The sequence below is a fragment of the Salvelinus alpinus genome, chromosome 21 (genome assembly GCF_045679555.1).
Source record: "Salvelinus alpinus chromosome 21, SLU_Salpinus.1, whole genome shotgun sequence".
NCBI classification, from domain to species: domain Eukaryota; kingdom Metazoa; phylum Chordata; class Actinopteri; order Salmoniformes; family Salmonidae; genus Salvelinus; species Salvelinus alpinus.
The window spans coordinates 14,281,765-14,309,103 of NC_092106.1; the positions used below are offsets into that span (position 1 = coordinate 14,281,765).

General features: G+C 43.4%; 1 protein-coding gene across 1 annotated transcript in view; it reads left to right on the forward strand.

The window, feature by feature from the left end:
* The window catches only part of LOC139548562 (PTB-containing, cubilin and LRP1-interacting protein-like), a 64,383-nt gene extending 37,315 nt beyond the window's left edge, over window positions 1-27,068 (forward strand). Inside the window, exon 3 of the mRNA XM_071358291.1 lies at window positions 24,669-27,068. Within this exon, the coding sequence (XP_071214392.1) occupies window positions 24,669-25,166 (498 nt within the window). The 3' untranslated portion in view covers window positions 25,167-27,068. The remainder of the gene's footprint in view (window positions 1-24,668) is intronic.
* The last annotated feature ends 271 nt before the right edge of the window (window positions 27,069-27,339 follow it).

Genomic DNA, 27,339 nt, shown 5'->3' on the forward strand with positions numbered 1-27,339 from the left:
GTCACGGCCCTCGCTGTCCTCTTTCAATCCCACCACACGGATATTACTACGTCTGCTCTGGTTCTCCATCTGATCTACCTTGTTTTTGAGGTAGGCATTGTCCTTTTGCAGTTGTATCAAGACCTGGTCATGTCGAGCGATGGTGTCTTCAACTGTGCTAATGCGCAACTCTGCCTCAGTCGTTCTCAAAAGGAGATCATTCATGGAGGATTTCAGGTCGTCAATGGAAGAATGGAGTTCAGCCGTTCTCTTATCGATTTTCATAGAAAGACCTTTGTTACCGTCCTGAATTTCCCGGAGGAGAGTAGCCAGCATGTCGGCAGGCTCGCAAGGGGCCGAGAGCAACAGTCTGGAACTGTCGTTTGAGTTATGAGGGCTAATGCTAATCTTGCTAGCGTTATCGTTATCTTGGGAATCAACGACGTTTTGGTCGTTCTTCTTGCCTCTCGGTCGGCGGTCCATGGCTCTTTGGGAAGGTAAGTACTTGACAATTTATCAGCCGATGTTAGAATATTGTTTCAACGTTGTTATTTAGGTAATAATAGAATAACTTTGAAGAGCTCGGTTTGTCAACGTCTGCTCAGCTCCGCGGCATCACGTGCTCTCGCAAAAACAGTTTTTAGAAATGTTTGCTAATTTATAAAAAATGAAAAAAAATGAAATATCACATATACAGTGGGGAGAACAAGTATTTGATACACTGCCGATTTTGCAGGTTTTCCTACTTACAAAGCATGTAGAGGTCTGTCATTTTTATCATAGGTACACTTCAACTGTGAGAGACGGAATCTAAAACAAAAATACAGAAAATCACATTGTATGATTTTTAAGTAATTAATTTGCATTTTATTGCATGACATAAGTATTTGATACATCAGAAAAGCAGAACTTAATATTTGGTACAGAAACCTTTGTTTGCAATTACAGAGATCCTACGTTTCCTGTAGTTCTTGACCAGGTTTGTACACACTGCAGCAGGGATTTTGGCCCACTCCTCCATACAGACCTTCTCCAGATCCTTCAGGTTTCGGGGCTGTCGCTGGGCAATACGGACTTTCAGCTCCCTCCAAAGATTTTCTATTGGGTTCAGATCTGGAGACTGGCTAGGCCACTCCAGGACCATGAGATGCTTCTTACGGAGCCACTCCTTAGTTGCCCTGGCTGTGTGTTTCGGGTCGTTGTCATGCTGGAAGACCCAGCTACGACCCATCTTCAATGCTCTTACTGAGGGAAGGAGGTTGTTGGCCAAGATCTCGCGATACATGGCCCCATCCATCCTCCCCTCAATACGGTGCAGTCGTCCTGTCCCCTTTGCAGAAAAGCATCCCCAAAGAATGATGTTTCCACCTCCATGCTTCACGGTTGGGATGGTGTTCTTGGGGTTGTACTCATCCTTCTTCTTCTTACAAACACGGCGAGTGGAGTTTAGACCAAAAAGCTCTATTTTTGTCTCATCAGACCACATGACCTTCTCCCATTCCTCCTCTGGATCATCCAGATGGTCATTGGCAAACTTCAGACGGGCCTGGACATGCGCTGGCTTGAGCAGGGGGACCTTGTGTACACTGCAGGATTTTAATCCATGACGGCGTAGTGTGTTACTAATGGTTTTCTTTGAGACTGTGGTCCCAGCTCTCTTCAGGTCATTGACCAGGTCCTGCCGGGTAGTTCTGGGCTGATCCCTCACCTTCCTCATGATCATTGATGCCCCACGAGGTGAGATCTTGCATGGAGCCCCAGACCGAGGGTGATTGACCGTCATCTTCAACTTCTTCCATTTTCTAATAATTGCGCCAACAGTTGTTGCCTTCTCCCCAAGCTGCTTGCCTATTGTCCTGTAGCCCATCCCAGCCTTGTGCAGGTCTACAATTGTATCCCTGATGTACTTACACAGCTCTCTGGTCTTGGCCATTGTGGAGAGGTTGGAGTCTGTTTGATTGAGTGTGTGGACAGGTGTCTTTTATACAGGTAACGAGTTCAAACAGGTGCAGTTAATACAGGTAATGAGTGGAGAACAGGAGGGCTTCTTAAAGAAATACTAACAGGTCTGTGAGAGCCGGAATTCTTACTGGTTGGTAGGTGATCAAATACTTATGTCATGCAATAAAATGCTAATGAATTACTTAAAAATCATACAATGTGATTTTCTGGATTTTTGTTTTAGATTCCGTCTCTCACATTTGAAGTGTACCTATGATAAAAATTACAGACCTCTACATGCTTTGTAAGTAGGAAAACCTGCAAAATCGGCAGTGTATCAAATACTTGTTCTCCCCACTGTACATAAGTACATACAGTAAGTATCAGTACTTTGTTGAAACACCTTTGGCAGCAGCGAATACAGCCTTAAGTCTTCTTGGGTATGACGCTACAAGCTTTGCACACTGTATTAAGGGAGTTTCTCCGTTCCAGTCATTATTATGAGCCGTCCTCCCCTCAGCAGCCTCCTGTGTTGTCAGTCCTCAGTATGGTATGTGAGTTAGCCTAGATTTGGAATGCATCCAGGCAAAAGTGCACAGTGTTTTTATGAGAAGTGTTCCCAACACAAGTACCTGAACATCACAGTCCGTTCCCAAAACTCCACTTCTCCAGCTGGACTTGTGCCCTTCACTCTTTCTCATCTTATCTCTTTCTCTTCTCATCTCCTCTGTTCTCCTCCCTGATACACAAACCAGCTGTGCGTCTCCATTCAGTAAACAGTCTGGGATAGAGAGGGAGAGAGAGAGAGGGAGATGTACAGAGGAGGGGGGAATGCAGCTGCTGGACGTGTCCTACTGCTTCACACGCACGCATTTGCACACGCACACGCACACGCGCACACACACACACACACACACACACACACACACACACACACACACACACACACACACACACACACACACACACACACACACACACACACACACACACACACACACACACACACACACACACACACACACACACACACACACACACACACATGACCCACCCCCCACCTACCCTCTGTCTGGGCCGAGAGGAGACTGGAAAGGAGAGGAGAGAAAGAGCCAGGATGTTCCTGTCAGTGTCTCCCTGTTGGGTTTAGGAAAGCTGATCTACGGATGTTTGCTCTTGACCCCCTGGCCTCTCTCTCTCTCTCTCTCTCTCTCTCTCTCTCTCTCTCTCTCTCTCTCTCTCTCTCTCTCTCGCTCTCTCGCTCTCTCTCTCTCTGCCACTCGCTCTCTCTCTTTCTCTCTCTGCCTCTCTCTCTCTCTCTCTCTCTGCCTCTCTCTCTCTGCCTCTCTCGCTCTCTCTTTCTGCCTCTCTCTCTCTTTGTCCCTCTCTTTCTCTGTACCACCACCTCTTTTCTCCCTCTTTCGGTCCTTCTCACCTCTCGCTGGTCTCTACTATGTGTTAGTCACTCATAATGTGCTGTGTTCATGTGATGAGTTAGGTCTTTTTCTGGTGATTCAACAAGAAGAAATGACAAAGATTATTTCACAAATAATAATCTGCACAAACATTCTGTACTCTCTTGGCAGTCATGGTTCAGCTTTGGCTTTTGTAAAGTGTGTGTGTGTAGTCGACGTGCGTGCATGTGTGTGTGTGTGTGTGTGTGTGCGTGCGTGTGCATGTACGAGAGACCGGGTGAAAGATACTGAGTAAAAACAAGAAAAAAATGGAGATGGAGAGAGGAAAAGAGAGAGGAGACAGTCTAGAGAGAGTGTGTGAGAGAGACAGAGCGAGAGAGAGTATCCTCCATAATCCCAGTGCTGGTAATTGTGGCCACATGTTTATCCACACAAGCTAATGTTTAACCATGTTCTCTCTCTCTCTCTCTCTGAATGTCTGTCTCACAGCACATCTCTCTGCAGGCCTAACCAACTACAGCAAAGTCATGTGTCTTTAGCTAGCAGGAATCATATGTGTATTCAGAACCTATCAGGCCCTAACCTAACCACTGATAGAGGGTCAGATATTATTTGAACCCCCTAAAGGTTAAGGTTAGAATTGGACTGAGGGCAATGTGATCTTAGATCTGAGTGCCTCTCCCCCCATCTATGGCTTGTCCCACCTGACTCCCCTACCTTGTACAATGCAACCTCTGACTTTCCTACTCTACTATTCTGTACCCCTCGTCAGTCACCCACATGGCTGCTGCCACACTATCGCTCCACATCTCCCTCCTCTCTTCACAGTCCCCTCTTCATATCCATGCTTTAACTCTGTTATAGCCACCAACCCACTGTTCCTGCGCCTCACAGCCTGCCAGTCTGCCTCTCTCTGTCTGTGAGTCTGCTCTGTCTGCATGCCTATCCTTGTGTCAGTCCGTCTGTCTGTATGTGAGTGATCCACTCTGACTCTCTGGCATTCCTCTGCCTCGGGCCCTCAAGGCTTTGGCTTTCCCTGGTCTTTTTTTCTGGTCAATGTGTTCAGAATGTTCAGATGGAACCAATATGCTGCCTTCATCAGGATCAGCGCTTGGCACTGTTAGCAATTAGCTATGGAGGGAAGGCCGGAGGAGGGATGGGAGTCTGGGCTGGGGGAAACACATGGGGAGAAATGAGAGGAATCTGTGGAAATTGTGGAGCTATGTAGAGCCCAGGCTGCATGATTTAGGCCCCCTGGCCACCAGTCAGACTGCGAGGCTGCAGCACACAAACGGGGACTGAGATGAGTTATCATCAGCTCGTCAAAGATGACACACACACACACACACACACACACACACACACACACACACACACACACACACACACACACACACACACACACACACACACACACACACACACACACACACACACACACACACACTATACGGCATGCACACACTATACGGCACACACGCTATATGCATGCACAAACACACACACACACACACACACAGATCATCATATCATTACACTTGAGGAGGTGTCAATCCCTCTAGCAGACAGACTGACAAGCCCGTGCCCCTTGTCTCTGACACCCCCGCTGGGTCGTCACTGAGACACACAGAGAGAGGATTGAGTTGTAAGTCTGTGTGTGTATTTGTGTAAAAAGGTAGAGAATGCAGACACTGTCTGGCTGTCCATCCGTTCAGCTTGGGTGGAATCCAGACTGTCATACCTTCACACAGACTTTGTACCATTCCGGGATATTCGGTAATAATGGCATTGAACACAAGGGCCACTATTTTCAAACCCCCCTGAGCCTCTGTAATCCAGAGGTTAGCAATGCTAACAAGAACATGTAAAATCCCACAGAGAATGCTAACTAAATGCTAACAAGCGCATTGCGAACATTTTATACAGTCTCTGACTTAAACTATTTGCAGGACAGACGTGCCAGCTCATAAAGTTATACAAGTAACTGAAAAATGCTACTCACAGTTTGCTGCACGCACAAAACTAATATTAGACAGCAAGGCTCTTGATCCAGGAGGTAATTATCTGCTGTTACTAAGCAAAGCTTGATTTTGGAAGAAGCTAACCACCTAGATATAGTAGCTACTAAATTAGTAAACCAAATGCACAACTGCAGAGCATTTAGCACATTTTAGACATTTCATTTAATAGTTATAAGATATCTAGCAGGCAAACATTTATTTGTGAATTCCATACTTTAACAACATCAGCTGTCCCGTGCTGCACAACAGCAAATGACTCACAATCCGGTCTCTTGTCTCTTGTCATTGTGCGCTTGTAAACAAACCCCACGTGACTGGGGACTACCGGTAAACATCATAATGAAAGATTATTTGTCAGGTGAAATGAAGAACGCAATCTTCTTTATCTCCTAATTTATTGTGCAAATTGACTGCAGGTTTTTAAAAGTAGCTACAAATATTCAAAAGTATAAAAAAACTAAAATAGTATTGACAGGCTTGAAAAACCATCCCGTGGCTATTTCCAAATACCCCGGTATACAGTATATATGGTATACCGCCCATGCCTACCGTCTGTCTGTCTGTCTGGCTTTCTTTCTGTCTGCCTATGGGGTCTATGAGGAGTTTCCGAGCCTCTCTCCTGAGAAGGAGTACATCAGGGTAGATAACTCACTGTCTGTATGATTAATAGATTATACCCATGTGAAACCCCTACCCACCTGCTTTCTGGTGTTTGCCTGTGAGATTCTTTTGAGCACTGACGTGTGTTGATGCGTGTGTTTATGTTGTATGTGAGTGTGTGTGTGTGCATACGGGTGCATTCGTGTGTGTATCCAAGTGTACAGGAAGGTATCAGACCCACCTTCAGATGGGCTGGGCTTTCACAAACAAACACACACACACACACACACACACCCACACACACACACACACACACACACACACCCACACACACACACACACACACACACACACACACACACACACACACACACACACACACACACACACACACACACACACACACACACACACACACACACACACACACACACACACACACACACACACACACACACACACACACAAATAAAATAAAATGTATTTATATAGCCCTTCGTACATCAGCTGATATCTCAAAGTGCTGTACAGAAACCCAGCCTAAAACCCCAACCAGCAAGCAAGTGTAGAAGCACGGTGGCTAGGAAAAACTCCCTAGAAAGGCCAAAACCTAGGAAGAAACCTTGAGAGGAACCAGGCTATGAGGGGTGGCCAGTCCTCTTCTGGCTGTGCCGGGTGGAGATTATAACAGAACATGGCCAAGATGTTCAAATGTTCATAAATGACCAGCATGGTCAAATAATAATAATCACAGTAGTTGTCGAGGGTGCAGCAAGTCAGCACCTCAGGAGTAAATGTCAGTTGGCTTTTCATAGCCGATCATTAAGAGTATCTCTACCGCTCCTGCGGTCTCTAGAGAGTTGAAAACAGCAGGTCTGTGACAGGTAGCACGTCCGGTGAACAGGTCAGGGTTCAAGAACAGTTGAAACTGGAGCAGCAGCACGGCCAGGTGAACTGGGGACAGCAAGGAGTCATCATGCCAGGTCGTCCTGAGGCATGGTCCTAGGGCTCAGGTCCTCCGAGAGAGAGAAAGAAAGAGAGAAAGAGAGAATTAGAGAGAGCATACTTAAATTCACACAGGACACCGGATAAGACAGGGGAAGTACTCCAGATATAACAAACTGACCCTAGCCCCCCGACACATAAACTACTGCAGCATAAATACTGGAGGCAGGTGTGTGTGTGTGTGTGTGTGTGTGTGTGTGTGTGTGTGTGTGTGTGTGTGTGTGTGTGTGTGTGTGTGTGTGTGTGTGTGTGTGTGTGTGTGTGTGTGTGTGTGTGTGTGTGTGTGTGTGTGTGTGTGTGTGTGTGTGTGTGTGTGTGTGTGTGTGTGTGGTCAGGAGACACTGTGGCTCCATCCGATGATACCTCCGGACAGGGCCAAACAGGAAGGATATAACCACACCCACTTTGCCAAAGCACAGCCCCCACACCACTAGAGGGATACCTTCAACCACCAACTTACCATTCTGAGAGAAGGCAGAGTATAGCCCACAAAGATCTCCGCCACGGCACAACCAAAGGGGGGGCGCCAACCCAGACAGGAAGATCACGTCAGTGACTCAACCCACTCAAGTGACGCACCCCTCCTAGGGACGGCATGAAAGAGCACCAGTAAGCCAGTGACTCAGCCCCTGTAATAGAGTTAGAGGCAGAGAATCCCAGTGGAGAGAGGGGAACCGGCCAGGCAGAGACAGCAAGGGCGGTTCGTTGCTCCAGAGCCTTTCCGTTCACCTTCACACTCCTGGGCCAGACTACACTCAATCATATGACCCACTGAAGAGATAAGTCTTCAGTAAAGACTTAAAGGTTGAGACCGAGTCTGCGTCTCTCACATGGGTAGGCAGACCATTCCATAAAAATGGAGATCTATAGGAGAAAGCCCTGCCTCCAGCTGTTTGCTTAGAAATTCTAGGGACAATTAGGAGGCCTGCGTCTTGTGACCGTAGCGTACGTGTAGGTATGTACGGCAGGGCCAACTCGGAAAGATAGGTAGGAGCAAGCCCATGTAACGCTTTGTAGGTTAACAGTATAATCTTGAAATCAGCACTTTCCTTAACAGAAATCCAGTATAGGGAGGGTAGCACTGGAGTAATATGATCACATTTTTTGGTTCTAGTCAGGATTCTAGCAGCCGTATTTAGCACTAACTGAAGTGTATTTAGTGCTTTATCCGGGTAGCCGGAAAGTAGAGCATTGCAGTAGTCTAACCTAGAAGTAACAAAAGCATGGATGAATTTTTCTGCATCATTTTTGTAATCACAGAACATTTCTGATTTTTGCAATGTTACGTAGATGGAAAAAAGCTGTCCTTGAAACAGTCTTGATATGTTCATCAAAAGAGAGATCAGGGTCCAGAGTAATGCCGAGGTCCTTCACAGTTTTATTTGAGACGACTTTACAACCATCAAGATTAATTGTCAGATTCAGCAGAAGATCTCTTTGTTTCTTGGGACCTAGAACAAGCATTCTGTTTTGTCCGAGTTTAAAAGTAGAACATTTTCAGCCATCCACTTCCTTATGTCTGAAACACAGGCTTCTAGCGAGGGCAATTTTGGGGCTTCACCATGTTTCATTGAAATGTACAGCTGCGTGTCATCCGCATAGCAGTGAAAGTTGACATTATGTTTTCGAATGACATCCCCAAGAGGTAAAATATATAGTGAAAACAATAGTGGTCCTAAAACGGAACCTTGAGGAACACCGAAATGTACAGTTGATTTGTTAGAGGACAAACCATTCACAGAGACAAACTGATATCTTTCCGACAGATAAGATCTAAACCAGGCCAGAACTTGTCCGTGTAGACCAATTTGGGTTTCCAATCTCTCCAAAAGAATGTGATGATCGATGGTATCAAAGGCAGCACTAAGGTCTAGTAGCACGAGGACAGATGCAGAGCCTCGGTCTGACGCCATTAAAAGGTAATTTACCACCTTCACAAGTGCAGTCTCAGTGCTATGATGGGGTCTAAAACCAGACTGAAGCATTTCGTATACATTGTTTGTCTTCAGGAAGGCAGTGAGTTGCGGCGCAACAGCTTTTTCTAAAATCTTTGAGAGGAATGGAAGATTCGATATAGGCCGATAGTTTTTTATATTTTCTGGGTCAAGGTTTGGCTTTTTCAAGAGAGGCTTTATTACTGCCACTTTTAGTGAGTTTGGTACACATCCGGTGGATAGAGAGACGTTTATTATGTTCAAGGAGGGCCAAGCACATGAAGCAGCTCTTTAAGTAGTTTAGTTGGAATAGGGTCCAGTATGGAGGTTTAGAGGCCATGATTATTTTCATCATTGTGTCAAGAGATATAGTACTAAAACACTTAAGTGTCTCTCTTGATCCTAGGTCCTGGCAGAGTTGTGCAGACTCAGGACAGCTGAGCTTTTGAGGAATACGCAGGTTTAAAGAGGAGTCCGTAATTTGCTTTCTAATGATCATGATCTTTTCCTCAAAGAAGTTAATGAATTTATTACTGCTGAAGTGAAAGCCATCCTCACTTGGGGAATGCTGCTTTTTAGTTAGCTTTGCGACAGTATCAAAAAGAAAACACACACACACACACACACACACACACACACACACACACACACACACACACACACACACACACACACACACACACACACACACACACACACACACACACACACACACACACACACACACACACACACACACACACTGCTCTAACATTCCAGTTTCCCAGATGAGGAGGACTGTCACCCCCTCATTATTTCATCGCTGTAAATCATCAGAGGAGGAAAGGAAAGGAAGCATTTCCTCCTGTTTTCAAACGTTTATACCAGACATGAACACAGACTGCTGTAAAGTTGTCATGGTGAGGTCACAAATGCACAGTGAGATTCTGTTCAGGAGTCAGTTTAAAATGACCTTTGTCCCTGACTGAAACATACACACACACACTCCATGCTGATACTATAGCTCTGGGACAAACCCAACTGTACAAACTTCACATACAATACGTACCTGTGACTGTTCTTATTTTAGCCTGGGTCTAGTCTATTGCTGCAGACAACTTGTCATTCTCTGGTATGACCGCAACAAGGAAGTAGCCTTGAGCAGAAACAGACTGGCACCCAGGCTAATTTAATCTATATAAGATTATCAATCCCCCGTTCCTCAATTCCTGTGTATAGTTGTCCCACTCTACAGAGTCTCTAAGGGTGTTTTCACACTTGGATCCTTTCAGGCAATTTTTCTTTGTTGCGAACACTCCAAAGGAGTGAATGTGAAGAGGACTCGGTCCACAAAATAGTTGAAGTGAACTGGCAAAATAGTTGAGTCCTCTGTCATGCTATCCAGGTCTGTGCCCAAACAGTTCGAGCTTCTCCTTTTAAAAATCCACCTTTCCAGAAATAAGTCTCTCACTGTTGCCCCCCTCAGTCCCCAGCTGTGCCCTGGACACCATATGTGAATTAATTGCCCCCCATTTATCTTCAGAGTTTGTACTGTTAGGTGACCTAAACTGGGATATGCTTAACCTACAATCTAAGCTAGATGCCCTCAATGTCACACACATTATCAAGGAACCTACCAGGTACAACCCTAAATCCGTAAACACGGGCACCCTCATATAAATCATCCTGACCAACCTGCACTCTAAATACACCTCTGCTGTCTTCAACCAGGATCTCAGCGATCACTGCCTCATTGCCTGCGTCCGTAATGGGTCCGCAGTCAAACAACCCCTAAAACACTTCAGCGAGCAGGCCTTTCTAATCGACCTGGCCGGGTAGCCTGGAAGGATATTAACCTCATCCCGTCAGTAGAGGATGCCTGGTTATTCTTTAAAAGTGCTTTCCTCACCATCTTAAATAAGCATGCCCCATTCAAAAAATGTAGAACTAAGAACAGATATAGCCCTTGGTTCACTCCAGACTTGATTGCCCTTGACCAGCACAGAAACATCCTATGGCGTACTACATTAGCATCGAATAGCCCCTGCAATATGCAACTTTTCAGGGAAGTTAGGAACCTATTATCCTTTGCTATTTTCTCTCCCATTTTCCTTTCTCTTTCTTTTCCCCTCTTTATCATCCTATCCCTCTCTCCCCTCCCTCTCTCCCTCTTTCTCTCTGTCCTCCAGATTCTATGATCCTGTTGGGTTCTATAGAGCGCTCTCAGCTCCAATACCAGGTACTTTGAGATAATGCTAAATGTCAAACATTAAGTTATATATTTTTTCCAGAATCTAGAGATATTACATATTTTATAGCACACTATAAGGAGAATAATGAAACGACGACATTGTCTGTATCATGTACAGTTCAGTTAGGAAAGCAAAGGCTAGCTTTTTCAAACAGAAATTTGCATCCTTGTAGCACAAACTCCAAAAAGTTCTGGGACACTGTAAAGTCCATGGAGAATAAGGTCACCTCCTCCCAGCTGCCCACTGCACTGAGGCTAGAAAACACTGTCACCACCGATAAATCTACGATAATCGAGAATTTCAATAAGCATTTTTCTACGGCTGGCCATGCTTTACACCTGGCTACCCCTAACCCGGTCAACAGCTCTGCACCTCCCACAGCAACTTGCCCAAGCCTCCCCCATTTCTCCTTCACCCATATCCAGATAGCTGATGTTCTAAAAGAGCTGCAAAATCTGGACCCCTACAAATCGGCTGGGCTAGACAATCTGGACCCTCTCTTTCTAAAATGATCTGCCACAATTGTTTCAACCCCTATTACTAGCCTGTTCAACCTCTCTTTCATATCGTCTGAGATCCCTAAAGTTTGGAAAGCTGCCGCGGTCATCCCCCTCTTCACAAGGGGAGACACTCTTGATTCAAACTGTTACAGACCTATATCTATAATACCCTGCCTTTCTAAAGTCTTCGAAAGCCAAGTTAACAAACAGATCACCGACCATTTCGAATCCCACCGTTCCTTCTCCGCTATGCAATCTGGTTTCTGAGCGGGTCATGGGTGCACCTCAGCCACGCTCAAGGTCCTAAACGATATCATGACCGCCATCGATAAAATACAATACAATGCAGCCATCTTCATCGACCTGGCCAAGGCTTTCGACTCTGTCAATCACCACATTCTTATCGGCAGACTCAACAGCCTTGGTTTCTCAAATGACTGCCTCGCCTGGTTCACCAACTACTTCTCAGATAGAGTTCAGTGTGTCAAATCGGAGGGCCTGTTGTCCGGACCTTTGGCAGTCTCTATGGGGGTGCCACAGGGTTTAATTCTCGGGCCGACTGTTTTCTCTGTATACATCAATGATGTCGCTCTTGCTGCTCGTGATTCTCTGCTCCACCTCTACGCAGACGACACCATTCTGTATACTTTTGGCCCTTCTTTGGACACTGTGTTAACAAACCTCCAGATGAGCTTCAAAGCCATACAACACTCCTTCCGTAGCCTCCAACTGCTCTTTTATTTATTTATTTTTTATTTATTTTTTATTAAGATTTTTTTTATTTTTTTTATTTATTATTATTTATTTTTTTCTTCTAGGGGTGGATCAGCTTAATATTGCGGAAAGAATGTTGCTTCCAATGTAAATGTCTGCATCATTTCCAATCCCCCATATTTTTTGGGGTAAATATATATATCCATACACGCATGCATACATATACACATATATACATACACATACCTATATAGACATACATACTTTTTTAAAGAATATACCTTTATTATTATTCCCCGCAACCCTACCACCGCTCCCCCAATTGGAGTAAACTAATAAACACTTCTGCTTTTACCTTCAATTTATACATCTTATACCTATTTTACAGACACAGTCTACTTTATAATAGTTCTCTCTTGTTTGTTCTTAGTCCTTCCTCTATTTCTGTTGTCCATCCAATTTTATTTCCACTTGTAACTGTGCTATTTCACAAAAGCTCCGCACCTATACACATTTCACAGATCCCGTATGCCCTACATTGTTTATCTTGTTATTAGTCCCACCCTTCAGTTCCACTCAACCCTTCCCATCTATTTTCCAATAATCATCCATTTCGGATTTTTATTTGACATATATTTTTCAACTGTGCTGTGATGCTTCACAAAAGATTTGAACCTTCCTATTCTCATAGCTTCTACAGATTGTAAATTAAAAATAAACATTTTTGCTAAAATAATTATTATATTATTGATTGATTGACTATGGCTTTTCAAATCCCCCAGTATTGCTATCTGTAGCGTTAGTTCTAGGCAAATGTTGCAATTCTTCAGCCATTCCTGGACCTGTGACCAAAAACAAGCTACATATGGACAATACCAAAATAAATGATCTAATGACTCTGCCTCCTCACAACAGAATCTGCAGAGCTGGGAAGATTGTATACCCCATATATATAACATTCTATTAGTTGCAAGAATTTTGTACAGTAATTTAAATTGAAAAATTCGAAGTTTTGAATCCGGCGTTGTTTTGCGTATCAATTCATAAACCATGTGCCATGGAATGGGTACATCGAAAATCTCTTCCCAACTATTTTGCAATTTATATGGCACAGCTGTCAGTTTTTTGGTCCTTAAATGAAATTGGTATATGTTTTTATTTATCACACTTTTCTTTAACCATTTATGTTCTTTAATACAGGGCCGACATACAAGTTCCTTACTTTTTTCCCCTTCTACTTGCCTCTTCCATTTTTGTGGTAATGCTGCAATTAATTGGTTGTAATTTTGGGTAGAGCAGACATTTCCATATGTCTGTGTTAGCTGCATGTGTGACATAACTCCACCAGTCCTATTTATGATATCATTCACAAAAATTATACCTTTTTTAAACATTTCTTCGATAAATACAGTTTTTTTTTATCAATTACTATATTTGAATTTAACCACAATATTTGTTGTACTATTTGTTCCGTCCTTTCAGGTGGATTAAACTGAAATTGCAACCAACTTTCTAAGGCTTGTTTAAAAAATAAGGATATTTTGGAGATTATTTCCTTTTCAAACAACCGAAAGTGAGCAGGTGTAATCTGAATAAAGGGAAAAAGGCCCTTCTTGAACATAGGATGAGACATTCGTACCAATTTACTAGAGAACCAGTTTGGATTTAAGTATAACTTTTGTATGACTGATGCCTTTAGTGAGAGGTCTAATGCTTTAATATTTAATAATTTCTGCCCTCCGAATTCATATTTGTTATATAAATAGGCCCTTTTAATTTTATCTGGCTTGCCGTTCCAAATAAAATGGAATATTTTTTGTTCATATAATTTAAAAAGCAGGTCACTAGGTGTAGGAAAAACCATAAGCAAATAGGTAAACTGTGACATGACTAAAGAGTTAATCAGGGTGATTTTTCCACAAATAGACAGGTATTTTCCTTTCCATGGTAGCAAGATCTTATCTATTTTTGCTAACTTTCTATAAAAATTTATTGGAGTGAGATCATTTCTTTCTTTTGGGATTTTTATACCGAGTATGTCCACATCTCCGTCAGACCATTTAATTGGTAAACTACATGGCAATATAAAATGTGTATTTTTTAGTGATCCAATACGTAATATGGTACATTTATCATAATTTGGTTTTAATCTAGAGAGGATAGCAAAGGTATCTAGATCCTCTATGAGGCCGTGGAGAGACTCTAGTTGTGGTTTTAAAAGAAAACATGAATCATCAGCGTACAATGACACCTTCGTTTTTAAGCCACGGATTTCTAATCCATTAATATTACTGTTTGATCTAATTTTAACAGCTAACATTTCGATGGCAATAATAAATAGATATGCCGATAGTGGACAACCTTGTTTTACTCCTCTAGATAGTTTAAAATTTTCTGAGATGTAGCCATTATTTACTATTTTACACCTAGGGTTACTATACATAATTTTAACCCATTTTATAAGAGATTCCCCAAAATTGAAATTTTCTAGGCATTTATATATAAACTCCAGTCGTACTTTATCAAAAGCCTTTTCAAAATCAGCTATGAAAACCAGACCTGGTGTCCCCGATATTTCATAGTGTTCTATTGTTTCCAGTACTTGCCTTATATTATCTCCAATGTATCGTCCATGTAAAAAACCTGTCTGATTAGGATGAATAATATCTGACAAAACTTTTTTTATTCTATGCGCCAAGCATTTTGCTAGGATTTTTGCATCACAACACTGAAGTGTAAGAGGTCTCCAATTTTTTAATTGGACTGGATCTTTATATATACCACTTGGGTCCTGTTTCAGTAATAACGATATCAGACCTTCTTGTTGCGTGTCTGATAATCTACCATTTATATAGGAGTGGTTAAAACAAGCTAATAATGGTCCTTTGAGTATATCAAAAAAAGTTTTGTATACTTCCACTGGTATGCCATCCATCCCTGGAGTTTTCCCATCCTTAAAGGCCCCAATTGCATCAAGCAGTTCCTCCTCTGTAATTTGGCCTTCACATGAGTCTTTCTGTACAGATGTTAATTTTACATTATTAATAGGAAAAAAATCCATACAATTAGTTTCAGTTAGTGGAGATGGAGGAGCCTGAAACGAAAACATATTCTTAAAGTACTTTACTTCCTCTTTCAAAATATCATTTGGTGAATCATGCGTGACTCCATCATTTGTAACAAGTTTTAATACATTTTTTTTGGTAGCATTTCTATATTGAAGATTGAAAAAGAATTTGGTGCATTTTTCCCCATATTCCATCCAGTTCGCTTTATTTTTATAATATATTACACTGGATCTTTCTTGAATAAGTTCCTCCATTTCTTTTTGTTTTTCCTCTAACTTATTCTGTGCCTCTATGGTACCGTTTTTATTGCTATCTAACTGTACTGTTAGTCCTTCAATTTCCTTTGTTAATATGGACTCTTTTGATCTAAATTCCCTTTGTTTTATAGATGAGTACTGAATTGCATGGCCTCTAAAGGCACACTTAAAAGTGTCCCATACAATAAGGGGATCTGCTGTACCTATGTTATGTCTGAAAAAGTCAGTTATAAAATCTTCTGTCCTAGTTCTAAACAATTTATCATCTAGTAGACTTTGATTAAATTTCCAATATCCTCGCCCACGTGGAAATTCTGTAAGAGAAATATATATGCCAATTATGTGATGATCCGACCGCATTCTGTCCCCTATCAACACTTTTTAAACTTTTGGTGCCAGAGAGAATGGTATAAGAAAGTAGTCAAGACGACTAGCTTGATTCAGCCTCCGCCATGTATATCTCACTAAATCAGGGTATTTAAGTCTCCATATATCCACTAATTCCAATATATCCATGACATTCATGATTTCCTTAAGTGCCTGAGGGTGATAGTTTGTAGTGTGATTTCCTTTCCGGTCTATAGAGGTATTTAAGACCGTATTAAAATCTCCCACTATAATAATAGAGTCTAGTGTTGCTTGTAGAGTTGATAAATTCTTATATATATTTTCAAAGAAGCTTGGATCATCATTATTCGGACCGTATAGGTTAACAAGCCATATTTGTTTATTGTCCAATAACATATTTAAAATAATCCATCTACCTTGAGGATATGTTTGGACAATTTGCACATTTGGATCAAAATTATTGTTAATTAAAACCATCACCCCTTTTGAATTTCTTTGCCCATGGGAGAAATATATTTTGCCCCCCCAGTTCTTTTTCCACAAAACTTCATCTAAAACTGTTGAATGGGTTTCCTGTAAACAATAGATATTATAATCCTTCTCTTTTAGCCAGGTAAATACTGATCGTCTTTTCTTATTATCTGCTAAGCCATTACAATTGTAACTGGCTATACTTATTTCACCACTTACCATAATGAGACACACCTTTCATTCTTTTAATCAGAATATATTTTTGTAAACGTACTATTAAAAAGTAACATAATGATTGAGTGTCTATATAGTTGTACCATGATATTTGCATTTCTACTAAGTAAACCTCCAATTGGTCCCTACTATTCCACCCGCTAAAAGGCCTCATCTCGAGATGGCTTGTCATCCCAATGCCCGGCAGACCACCCTCGACCTCCTGTATCCCATAGCCCTGAACCGACTGGGATCCATTCTTTGAAAAGAGCATACAGTGCCATTTACCGAATTGAAGTAGATCAATTGCCATATGCATTTCCATTGCCCTCACCTCGATTTGTATTATATATATCTGTGGATCATCCTCTATTGTCCCTAACATCTTTTACTTCTTCCTTCGCAACAGTTGTGGGATACACACATACACCCACACACACTCAGCCCTTACCCCCACACAACCATAAGCTCACTTTCTCAACAATTGCACCATCCCAGAGCCCAACTCAAGATGGGTCATGATTTACAAATGCACTTGCAGTTGCAGCTGCATGAGAAGGCCTGCAAGACCGCACAAAAAATGAGCAAAAATTGAGAGATTTATTTACCATTGTCACATCCTAGATAATGGAGGTCAAATGTACACCTTATTCCTGAAACACCCACAATACGGCCACCCGTCATGACCATGTCCCCACGCATCTCCATGCAGTCCGACTTTAATTTTGTGCCGCCAGGGCCACAATAATATACCCCCTCTCTGAATGTCCGAGTGTGACCCCCTCCCCATGGGTTACTGCAGCTAGTGTTGCCAGCACTGCCACTGCCTGGGTGGGGGCACCCCACCGGAATCCCCCCCGGCTAGGTACAAGGTCGTCAAGGTTCTCATTAGCAGCTTTGAGAATTTCCTTGTATATTATGCTCTCCCTTTAGGGGGCTTTGGCTTTGCAGGACCAACCCTGCCAAGCAGGCTTAGAATCTTGAGGGGGCAGTGCTGCTCTTGGTCTCTGACCTCATTTTAGCTGCATACAGACCGCTTACAGCGAGCACATAAAACAGTTAGTATCTGGGTCATTCAGGTGGGTGTCTAGGGTATAGTGCCATGGACCGTACCATTAAAATAGGATAATAAATAATTAGATATAATTTATAAAAAAAAAATTAAAAAAATGTAGTTCTCCATGATAGGACAATAAATAAATAAGACGTATAATTCATTATAAAAGTATACCCATCATCTGAACAACATTGAAAGCCCTCTCATACCCGGCTCACAGCAATACATTGGCTCTGGGATATGCAACCATTTCATTACTCACTCACTCAACTTTCCAAACATAACAAATAAAATTAAAAATAAACACAAACCATCCACACATACTGTGCCTTCTGTTTACTTAGTTTTTATCTTCACTATGTTGAATTAGTGCTTGTGTGTTCAATTAGTTATATGTGAAGATTTATAGAAAAGCTATATTTTTTATTGTATTGTTACAATCAGTAACCGGGCTTGAATTGTGTTTATTTCCCTCGTCTATGAGAACTTTGTAATTTTTAAAATAACCATGGAGTAGTCTTTGTGTCTCTGAACAACTGGTTATCAATATATAGTTTATCAACGACGAGAGCTACTCGTTTCGCTTTTAATCTATTTTCTTTGAAAATTGGATACAGAACTTTGCGCCGTTCTGCAATTTCCTTCGGAAACTGATCATTCATGCCAATTTTGGTCCCAGCAAGTCTTTTACCCAGGCTTTTAACCATTATTTTATCTTTACATGAAGCAAATTTGGCAACGATTGGGCGTTCGTACCTCTGCCCTCTCTGTCCGAAGCGGTGAACGCGTTCAAGTTGGATTTTGTTGATAACTTCGCGTGGAATCTGAAGCGCTGTAAGGAGGAACTCTCTAACTATAGATTCAGGAACTTCTCCTTCTTTTTCTTGGATACCTGTAAGTACCAAATTCTCTCTCATGGATCTAGTTTGTATGTCCAGTAAGGCTTCCTTCAGAACGGTGTTCTCCTTTTTAATTCCATTCATTTCGGTTTCAATCTTATTGACTGTCCCTTTTAGCTTGTGTGTTTCCTTCTCCAATGTCGCAGCTTTTTCATCACTCATCTCTAGGCTTGCCTTCAACTCTTTTATATCCTTACTAACTAATTCAAGTATACCCAGTTTGTCATTTATTGATTTTAACAGATCGGTTTCGACCTTTACCATTCCCGGTGGTGAGAATATTAAATCATCAGTGTCTGTAGAAGAGTCACGTTTTCGTTTTGTAATCGGTTCCCCTGTCTTACTCTCCGTCATGTTTGGTTGTTGCCTGTTTTCGTAATATTTGTCGATAAATGTCTCTAGTTTTAGGATTTGTTTTGTGTTATTGTCCAGATTGAAGGTTATCACTCACCAGATTATGTAGTGCTAATATTTTAGTCTAATTTAGCAGATATTTCGAATATTATGTTTTATCTTGAGGTGCTCTGCATAAATCCCTTCAGTCCGCCATTACCCTTACGTTACCTTTACGTCATTGCGGGGCCTCCAACTGCTCTTAATTGCAAGTAAAACTAAATGCATGCTCTTCAACTGATCGCTGCCCCCATCCCGCCCGCTCATCTAGCATCACTTCTCTGGACGGTTCTGACTTAGAATATGTGGACAACTACAAATACCTAGGTGTCTGGTTAGACTGTAAACTCTCCTTCCAGACTCACATTAAGCATCTCCAATCCAAAATTAAATCTAGAATCAGTTTCCTATTTCGCAACAAAGCCTCCTTCACTCATGTTGCCAAACATACCCTCGTAAAACTGACTATGCTACTGATCCTTGACATCCGCGATGTCATTTACAAAATATCCTCCAACACTACACTGCAAATTGAATGTAGTCTATCACAGTGCCATCCGCTTTTTATTTTTTTTACCTTTATTTAACTAGGCAAGTCAGTTAAAGAACAAATTCTTATTTTCAATGACGGCCTAGAACAGTGGGTTAACTGCCTTGTTCAGGGGCAGAACGACAGATTTGTACCTTGTCAGCTCGGGGATTCGAACTTGCAACCTTTCGGTTACTAGCCCAACGCTCTAACCACTAGGCTACCTTTGTCACCAAAGCCCCATATACTACCCACCACCACGACCTGTATGCTCTCGTTGGCTGGCCCTCGCTTCATATTCGTCGCCAAACCCACTGGCTCCAGGTCATCTATACGTCTTTGCTAGGTAAAGCCCCACCTTATCTCAGCTCACTGGTCACCATAGCAGCACCCACCCATAGCACGCGCTCCAGCAGGTATATTTCACTGGTCATCCCCAAAGCCAACTCCTCATTTGGCCGCCTTTCCTTCCAGTTCTCCGTTGCCAATGACTGGAATGAATTGGAAAAATCACTGAAGCTGGAGTCTTATATCTCCATCACTAACTTTAAGCATTAGCAGTCAGAGCAGCTTACCAATCATTGCACCTGTACACAGCCCATCTGTAAATAGCCCACCCAACTACCTCATCCCCATATTGTTATTTATTTATTTGCTCCTTTGCACCCCAGTATCTCTACTTGCACATTCATCTTCTGCACAACTATCATTCCAGTGTTTAATTGCTAAATTGTAGTTATTTCGCCACTATGGCCTATTTATTGCCTTACCTTCCAAATCTTACTACATTTGCACACACTGTATATAGATTTTTTATATTGTGTTATTGACTGTATGTTTGTTTATCCCAAGTGTAACTCTGTGTTGTTTGTGTCGCTCTGCTTTGCTTTATCTTGGCCAGGTCGCAGTTGTAAATGAGAACTTGTTCTCAACTGGCCTACCTGGTTAAATAAAGGTGAAATAAAAATAAATAAATACATTTATAAAAAGGAAAGGACATTGTGAATCCAAAGAGAACTGAGTTATTTTGCTTTTTTTTTTACCCCGGAGTTCATTTTAAAGAGGACTGGCATAGTTAAAAAAAAAATTGCATTATATGTGAAAACACCCTAATAAGGTCTCTGGAAAAAGGTGGATTGTATCTGTCTGAATGTCTTCTCCTGACTGAGCCTCCAAGACATGTAAAAGGAGACCGGTAGAATCAGGGTTTTCCCATCCTTTTAACTACAGTATGTATAATAATAATTATAGCTCTACATCCTCACTGCACTGAATCCTGCCTACCCCAACCTACCTACCTACCTACCTACCCCTTCCCCTCCCTGCCCCTTTTCCCTTCAGTTGTATTAGAGCAAACATGTTTAGTCTGTGTGATATTACAAAGACCAAAGAGAATTGCTGTCAATGAGGGGCTTTGAGGACAGAAATACTGCAGAGACCGGTGAGTGAGACTGAGGAGTGAGGGACTCTTTGTGGAGCGCCAACCTCGGAGGAAGAGAGGCGGCCTCTGTTCCCCTGTAGGAACCCCAAACACCTCCCACACCGTGTATGTGTGTGTGTGCACATGTGTGTGAGCACGTGTGTATACATGTGTGTTTGTGTGTATGCCCATGTGTGTGTGTTTATGCATACGTACGTGCATGCGTGTGGTGAGGTGTGCTCACTGGTCACCCAGTACAACCGGTAGACCAGGGGCCTCTAGAATGGTCCAGTTGTCCCTGCTGTCCCCTAGCCACTCCCAGAGCTGCCAGGGCTGCCTGACACAGAGCAGAGTACGGCCTTCCTGGCATGGGGACAGATGGGACGTTAGGTGACAGCGGGGACAGTGTGAGTGGGGATATTGTCAGAGAATTGAGTTGGACAGATAGATCTCACAGACACATAGATTGGATTTGAATGCTAAGGTAGATTTCAATTATTACTTTTTAACATACGTTATTGGCATCAAGCCTTCATCCAAATATTTGTGCAGTCTAATAGTAAGATGTCTATATATCCAGTACATAGGCCATCCACAGGACATCATTGCCAGCCCGCACTCAACTACTAAGTAGATAAAAAAATAAAGGAAAAATGAAATAATTCCCTCAAAAGACCATAACAACGAATTATTTCTTGATTTATACCGTATTTCCACTGTGAATATCCTGGTGGGTGGATGTCAGTGGATGTCAGTTGGCTGAGAACGGGGTGTCAGTGTGGTCGGTTGGCTAACCGCCTGGCCTCTGGGGGTGCTCCAGAGGTTTTCACCATGATGAATCTGCTGGAGAAGCTTCGGGGGAGAAATGTGGCGGTTGCCCCCTGATGACAACCATGCTGCCTGATGCTAAGGCTGAGGCTGCAGCAGCTGGGTCTAGTGACTAGGATTCTCTCTGTACTCTCATTTTCTCTCTCTGTCCATCTCTCTGTTTCTGTCACTCTCTCTTGCTTGCCTGTTTTCTCTTTTTTTCTGTCGTCTGTCTCCCTCTCTCTCTGTTTCGCTTGCTCTGTCTTTGTCTCGCTTACTCCATGGGTTGCTCTCTGTCCCCTTCTCTCTCTTTCACTCTCTCTTGCTTGCTTTCTTGCCCCTTCTCTCTGTCCTTCCCCTTCTCTCCAAGTCTACAGATTGGTTCAGTTGGTCATGTTGGTGGCAGACAGGACTGTGGATGTAAAGGGATTTTGGTCTGCCTTGGCTCTGGCTGTGGTTACTCTATTGGCTGGGCTCTCTGTGGTGTGATGTGGTGGGGATTAGTGTTTCCCACACCAGCTAGCCAGCCTGAAGACCGTCCTCTGTCCTCTGTTCTCCCAGGCTTCACCACTACAGGGTTTTAATAGTTTGTGGATGGAATGACTGGGACTGGGAAAAAAGTGTCTAAATGGGAAGGAAGGAGAGAGGGCGGGAGGGATGGATGGATGGAGGGATGAAGGGTGAGAGGGAGAGAGAGACTGAGAGAGAGAGGGGACAGATTTAGACCTTGTGGTCACAGACTAAACAAAACTTCCACAGGGAAGAAAAAACGTCCAGACAAAAGTCACAGAAGTTATATTTTCTCCTTTTTTCCCCGCTTGTTTCCTTCATAGTTCCTGTCTGTGTCAATCTTTCATTGATACTACTGGACGTCTGTGTGCCCCTGTCCTTGACATATTATCAGATAGCACTGTATCTTTCAGAGTAACTGTTGTGTTGTTTGTTTACAGTGTTTTGTGTCTTCACGTTTGTATCTCTTAATGATGCACCGTTTTGCCAGCTTGCTCTAGGGTCTAGAGATGTACGATGCATTCTGATGTCATATGGTATGCTTTTAAAGAAATACCCCAGCTATTTCTGAGCTTTTCCAGTTGAAAAACAATATCCCATGTACAAATGCAACAATGTTCACACACTTAAGGGAAATAAAAAAAGATGTTCTGAGCAAAATTGCAAACTTCAAGAGTTGGCCAATCAAGGGGTGGGTCTGATGTGCTTACTCTGATGTCACTGGCCTCCCCCTTGCTTGTGAGAACCATAGAGGTGCAAAAATAGAACAAAGAGGAAAGCCCCCCCGCACACACTTGTGCCATGTCATGTCATACCTGGACCACCTATGAACCTTTTGTTAAGTAAATCAGGTGATAAAGGAGGTGGAAAGGAGATTGGTCTTGAACTTTTTCCTTTTCTTCATGACCTGCTTGCTGATATTTAATACATTACACACATAGCTGAGGAAGTGAGGGAATGGAGTCAGGAGGCCACATGGAGTGAACTCTGGAGAGTATTCCCCAACCCCCTTCCATCGCTCTCCCCCCCATCCCTGTAAACATATACTGAGAGGAGAAAGTCTGCAAGTGCTTTACTCCCACCAGGCACCTCCCCTGTGTATTTTTATAAAGTCATAAAGTGCACCATGTAAAGAGAGAGAGTGAAAGCCCTTTGAATTGAATAAAGCCCTTTGAATTGAATTGAATTGAGAGAGAGAGAGCTCTCAAGTCAGCCATTGTGCCTGCTGGACCTAGGCCTGGGCTGGACCCGCTCCCACTGAGAAACTAGGCTGTGTTCAGTTCACCTTTCTCTAGCCCTCTGGTTTACACCTTTATACTCTCTCTCCTCGGCCTCCCTCCCTCAACCCTTTATACTGTACACCCTCCCTCCCTCAAGCCTTTATACTGTCCCTTCTCCCTCCCTCAACACTTTATACTGTCCCACCTCCCTCCCTCCCTCAAACCTTTATACTGTCCCCTCAACCCTCCCTCCCTCCCTCCATCCTCTGACCCCTCAACCCTTTATACTGTCTCCTCTCCCTCCCTCCCTCAACCCTTTTTACTGTCCCCTCTCCCTCCCTCCCTCAACCCTTTATGCTGTCCCTCCCTCCCTCCCTCAACTCTTTATACTGCCCTCCCTCCCTCCCTCCCTCCCTCCCTCCCTCCCTCCCTCCCTCCCTCCCTCCCTCCCTCCCTCCCTCCCTCCCTCCTTCCCTCCCTCCCTCCCTCCCTCCCTCCCTCCCTCCCTCCCTCCCTCCCTCCCTCCCTCCCTCAATCCTTTATACTGTCCCCTCTCCTCACTCCCACTCACCCACTTCCCACTTCTCTTTCTCTCTTTCTCAAGAGTAGAGTCTGTCAGTACAGTGTAGTAGCCTCTCCCAGTATGTAGTGTGTCACTACTATGGTATTCTGTAGTGTTGGCTGGCTGCTGCAGCCGTAAGAAGACTCTCAGCTCCACACAGTGTTTTCCCTCTGGGAAAATAACACACACGTCCCTCAGCATGTCAGCACAGTCACCACATACAAAAAGACAAACCTCTCATCACGTCTGGAGACTTACAAATGGTGTCCCGATAGAAAACCATTGATTTGCAACTAGTACTCGGCTGAATGATTCTGAGTGTACATATTTGTTTCTTGTTGATACATATATAATATGCCATTTAGCAGACACTTATAGTACAGTGAATGCATAAGGGTACATTGCTTATAATATGTGTGTATGTGATCCCTACAGGAATTGAACCCATGACCTTAGCATTGATAATCCTACACTTTTACCAGTTGAGCCACATAGGCAGTCATAGTTTCGTACCACTACATGCTGTCAGATGTTTAACAGCCTCTCTCTCGCTCTCTCTGCATTCTCTCCACAGGTGACGTACCTGGGTAAGGTGACCATCTCAGGGACTGAGTTCCTGTCGGGCTGCACAGAGTCGGCAGTGGTGGGCCTGTGGGACCGCAGGGCGCTGGCCCAGGAAGAGCACCTCCCTGCCAACTCCCTCCTGGAGATCCGGCCCTTCCAGGTGCGCCTGCACCACCTGGACGGACGCGGCGAGGCCTCGGTCACCATGGACACGTACCAGGTGGCGCGCATCGCCTACTGTACGGCGGACCATTGCACGAGCCCCAATGTGTTCGCCTGGATCTACCGGGAGATCAACGACGACCTGACCTTCCAGATGGACTGCCACGCCGTGGAGTGTGAGAGCAAGCTGGAGGCCAAGAAGCTGGCCCACTCCATGATGGAAGCCTTCCGCAAGACCTTCCACAGTATGCGCAGCGATGGACGCATCCACAAGAGCGGCTCCTCGGACGAGTTCGCCACTGACGACTCCGCTCCAGATGACTCCACCCCCGAGGAGGATGGCTGAGCACCAGGGTTGCCGCCCCCCTCCCCCGGTCGCAAGCCGTGAGGGGAGGTGCACAGGGGTAGCCGGGGCAGTCTTTCTACTCTCTGTCTCTCTTACTCTACTCTGGTTTAAGGAAAAAACTAAAATTGACGAACGCACAGACCGCAAACGCCGACTAAAGAATGACGAGGACGTAGTTTTAAAAAGGGAAAAATAGGAGGACAAAGGAACCACAAGAGGCGTAACATATGGGGAAGCGAAACTAAACTAGCACTGCCTCTTTGGATAAATAGGTCCTCAAACATCTGGATAGCCATTGAAGCGCATGATCTGCCCATTAGAGATTAGTGAATAATGGTTATAAGACATTCCCAATCGACGCTGCTGTCTGTCCGTCCGTCTGTCTGTCTGCAATGTGCAGAGAGACTCTGCCTCTTTACCCCGCCTCGCACCCCTTACCCACCCCTTCCCGCCCAATCAAAAGCCCAGATCACTTCCTAAGAATCCCAGATCACTGCCTCATGTTCTGACTTTAAAACAACAGCACTATGGAGTTACGAGTTATGCCTGTAGCACTGTTAAATGTGGGATATAAAGAGAAAGCCTTGACTCTAATATATGTGTGGAAGGTTGCCGGGAGGAGGGAGGTCCTGACATATTTATTAGGCCACAAGAGCGTCATCTCTTATCGATCACATTTTGATTCCTTTTTTGGAAGCATACCAAAAGTGAGTCTTTTAGCTGTGTCTTGTCTGTTGATTTTGTGCCTCACTTCTAACATACCAAGGCTGGTCTCTGTCCCGCAATCCCAAACGTGTGCATGTGTGTGTGTGTGTGTGTGTGTGTGTAGTCGTGCATGTGCATGTGTGTGTGGAATGTGTGATCTAAGAAAAAGGATGGTCAGGAGAGAGAGCATGACCGATAATGGCCTAGTAATCCAACTAGAAGTGTAAAACCTGTCACAGCCTTCGTGGCATCCATTTTGGGAAGCTCTGCAGGGCTTTTTAAATTTAAACAGGAATGTGACCATTTGCCACATTTTTTTTTTTTTGTTTTGTATGAAAAGGGTAAGTAAATGTGACAGTCACAGAAACCGATGTTCTAGGACCCCAAAAATAGCCATCCATAAAGAATGCCTGAAGCCTCTTGGCCTGTGCTGAATGTATTATAGGTATGTTGTGCTTCAAGCTCCTTACACCTTTTAGTTACATTGTTTTATGTGGATTAGGTGCAGTTGGCAAGGGCAGTTTTCTGTACAGACACCTTAAGGGAACAATTATGTCTCGTGGGCTGGATGCGTGTTGAGTCCATGAACAGACACACACAGTTCAGTTTCCCTGTGCTGTCGAAGGGTACGAGCGACCATTTTGGTGCAACTAGAAGCCTCCACGACACAAGAGCTCCACCCCTCCCACCCCCTTTTCTAACAAGACTCTTTTGAATGGACTGGTACTCACAGTGGGTGGGTCATGTATTTTTTCTGTTGTGACTGAAGCAGATTTTATTAAGATGGCTCTGGTCAGTACGTACATATATAAATATATACATTGTATTTGAAACTCATTCAATAAGCTTATGTAAATACAAAAAAAAATATCTGTTTCCAAATATTACAGCATTAAATGTTGATAGCTATTTTAAATAAACAACGGGAACATCAAAGACAGCACCAGTGTTTTAAAGTAAATTGTGAATATGTAGTTCCATAGAACTGGCTGTTAAGAGGGTGTGAGCCCGGGACACAGGGCATGACATGCCAGGATGACAGGAGAGAATGTTTATAAAGCTGTAGATTACTGTGTCATGTCTTGTCTGAAGGCTCAGACGTGCTTTAAATGTCTGGAAATGTTACCATAAGTGTTTTCTATACAGTATTTGCAAAGATAAAGAAGCAATCACATATAAACTATTTACCAAGACTGACTGAATTTGATGAAGTCTCTTTTTTGTTCCAAAAACGTTCATGTTGATTCAGGTTGGCTGTGATGCTTTGCCTCCATACCAAATGTTTCTCACAGTACTAGGAATCGTACATGGGTGAATTTCAAGGGCTGTTTATGTATTAGGTTTGTGTACACATACAGTATTACAGCCAGAGGTTTGCTCCAGTCCTACCAATAATTGTATGTGTCTCTATTTCTTACATTCGCAGAACGCAAAGCTCTTCTCAACCACAAGCAATGTGTGGCAGCCA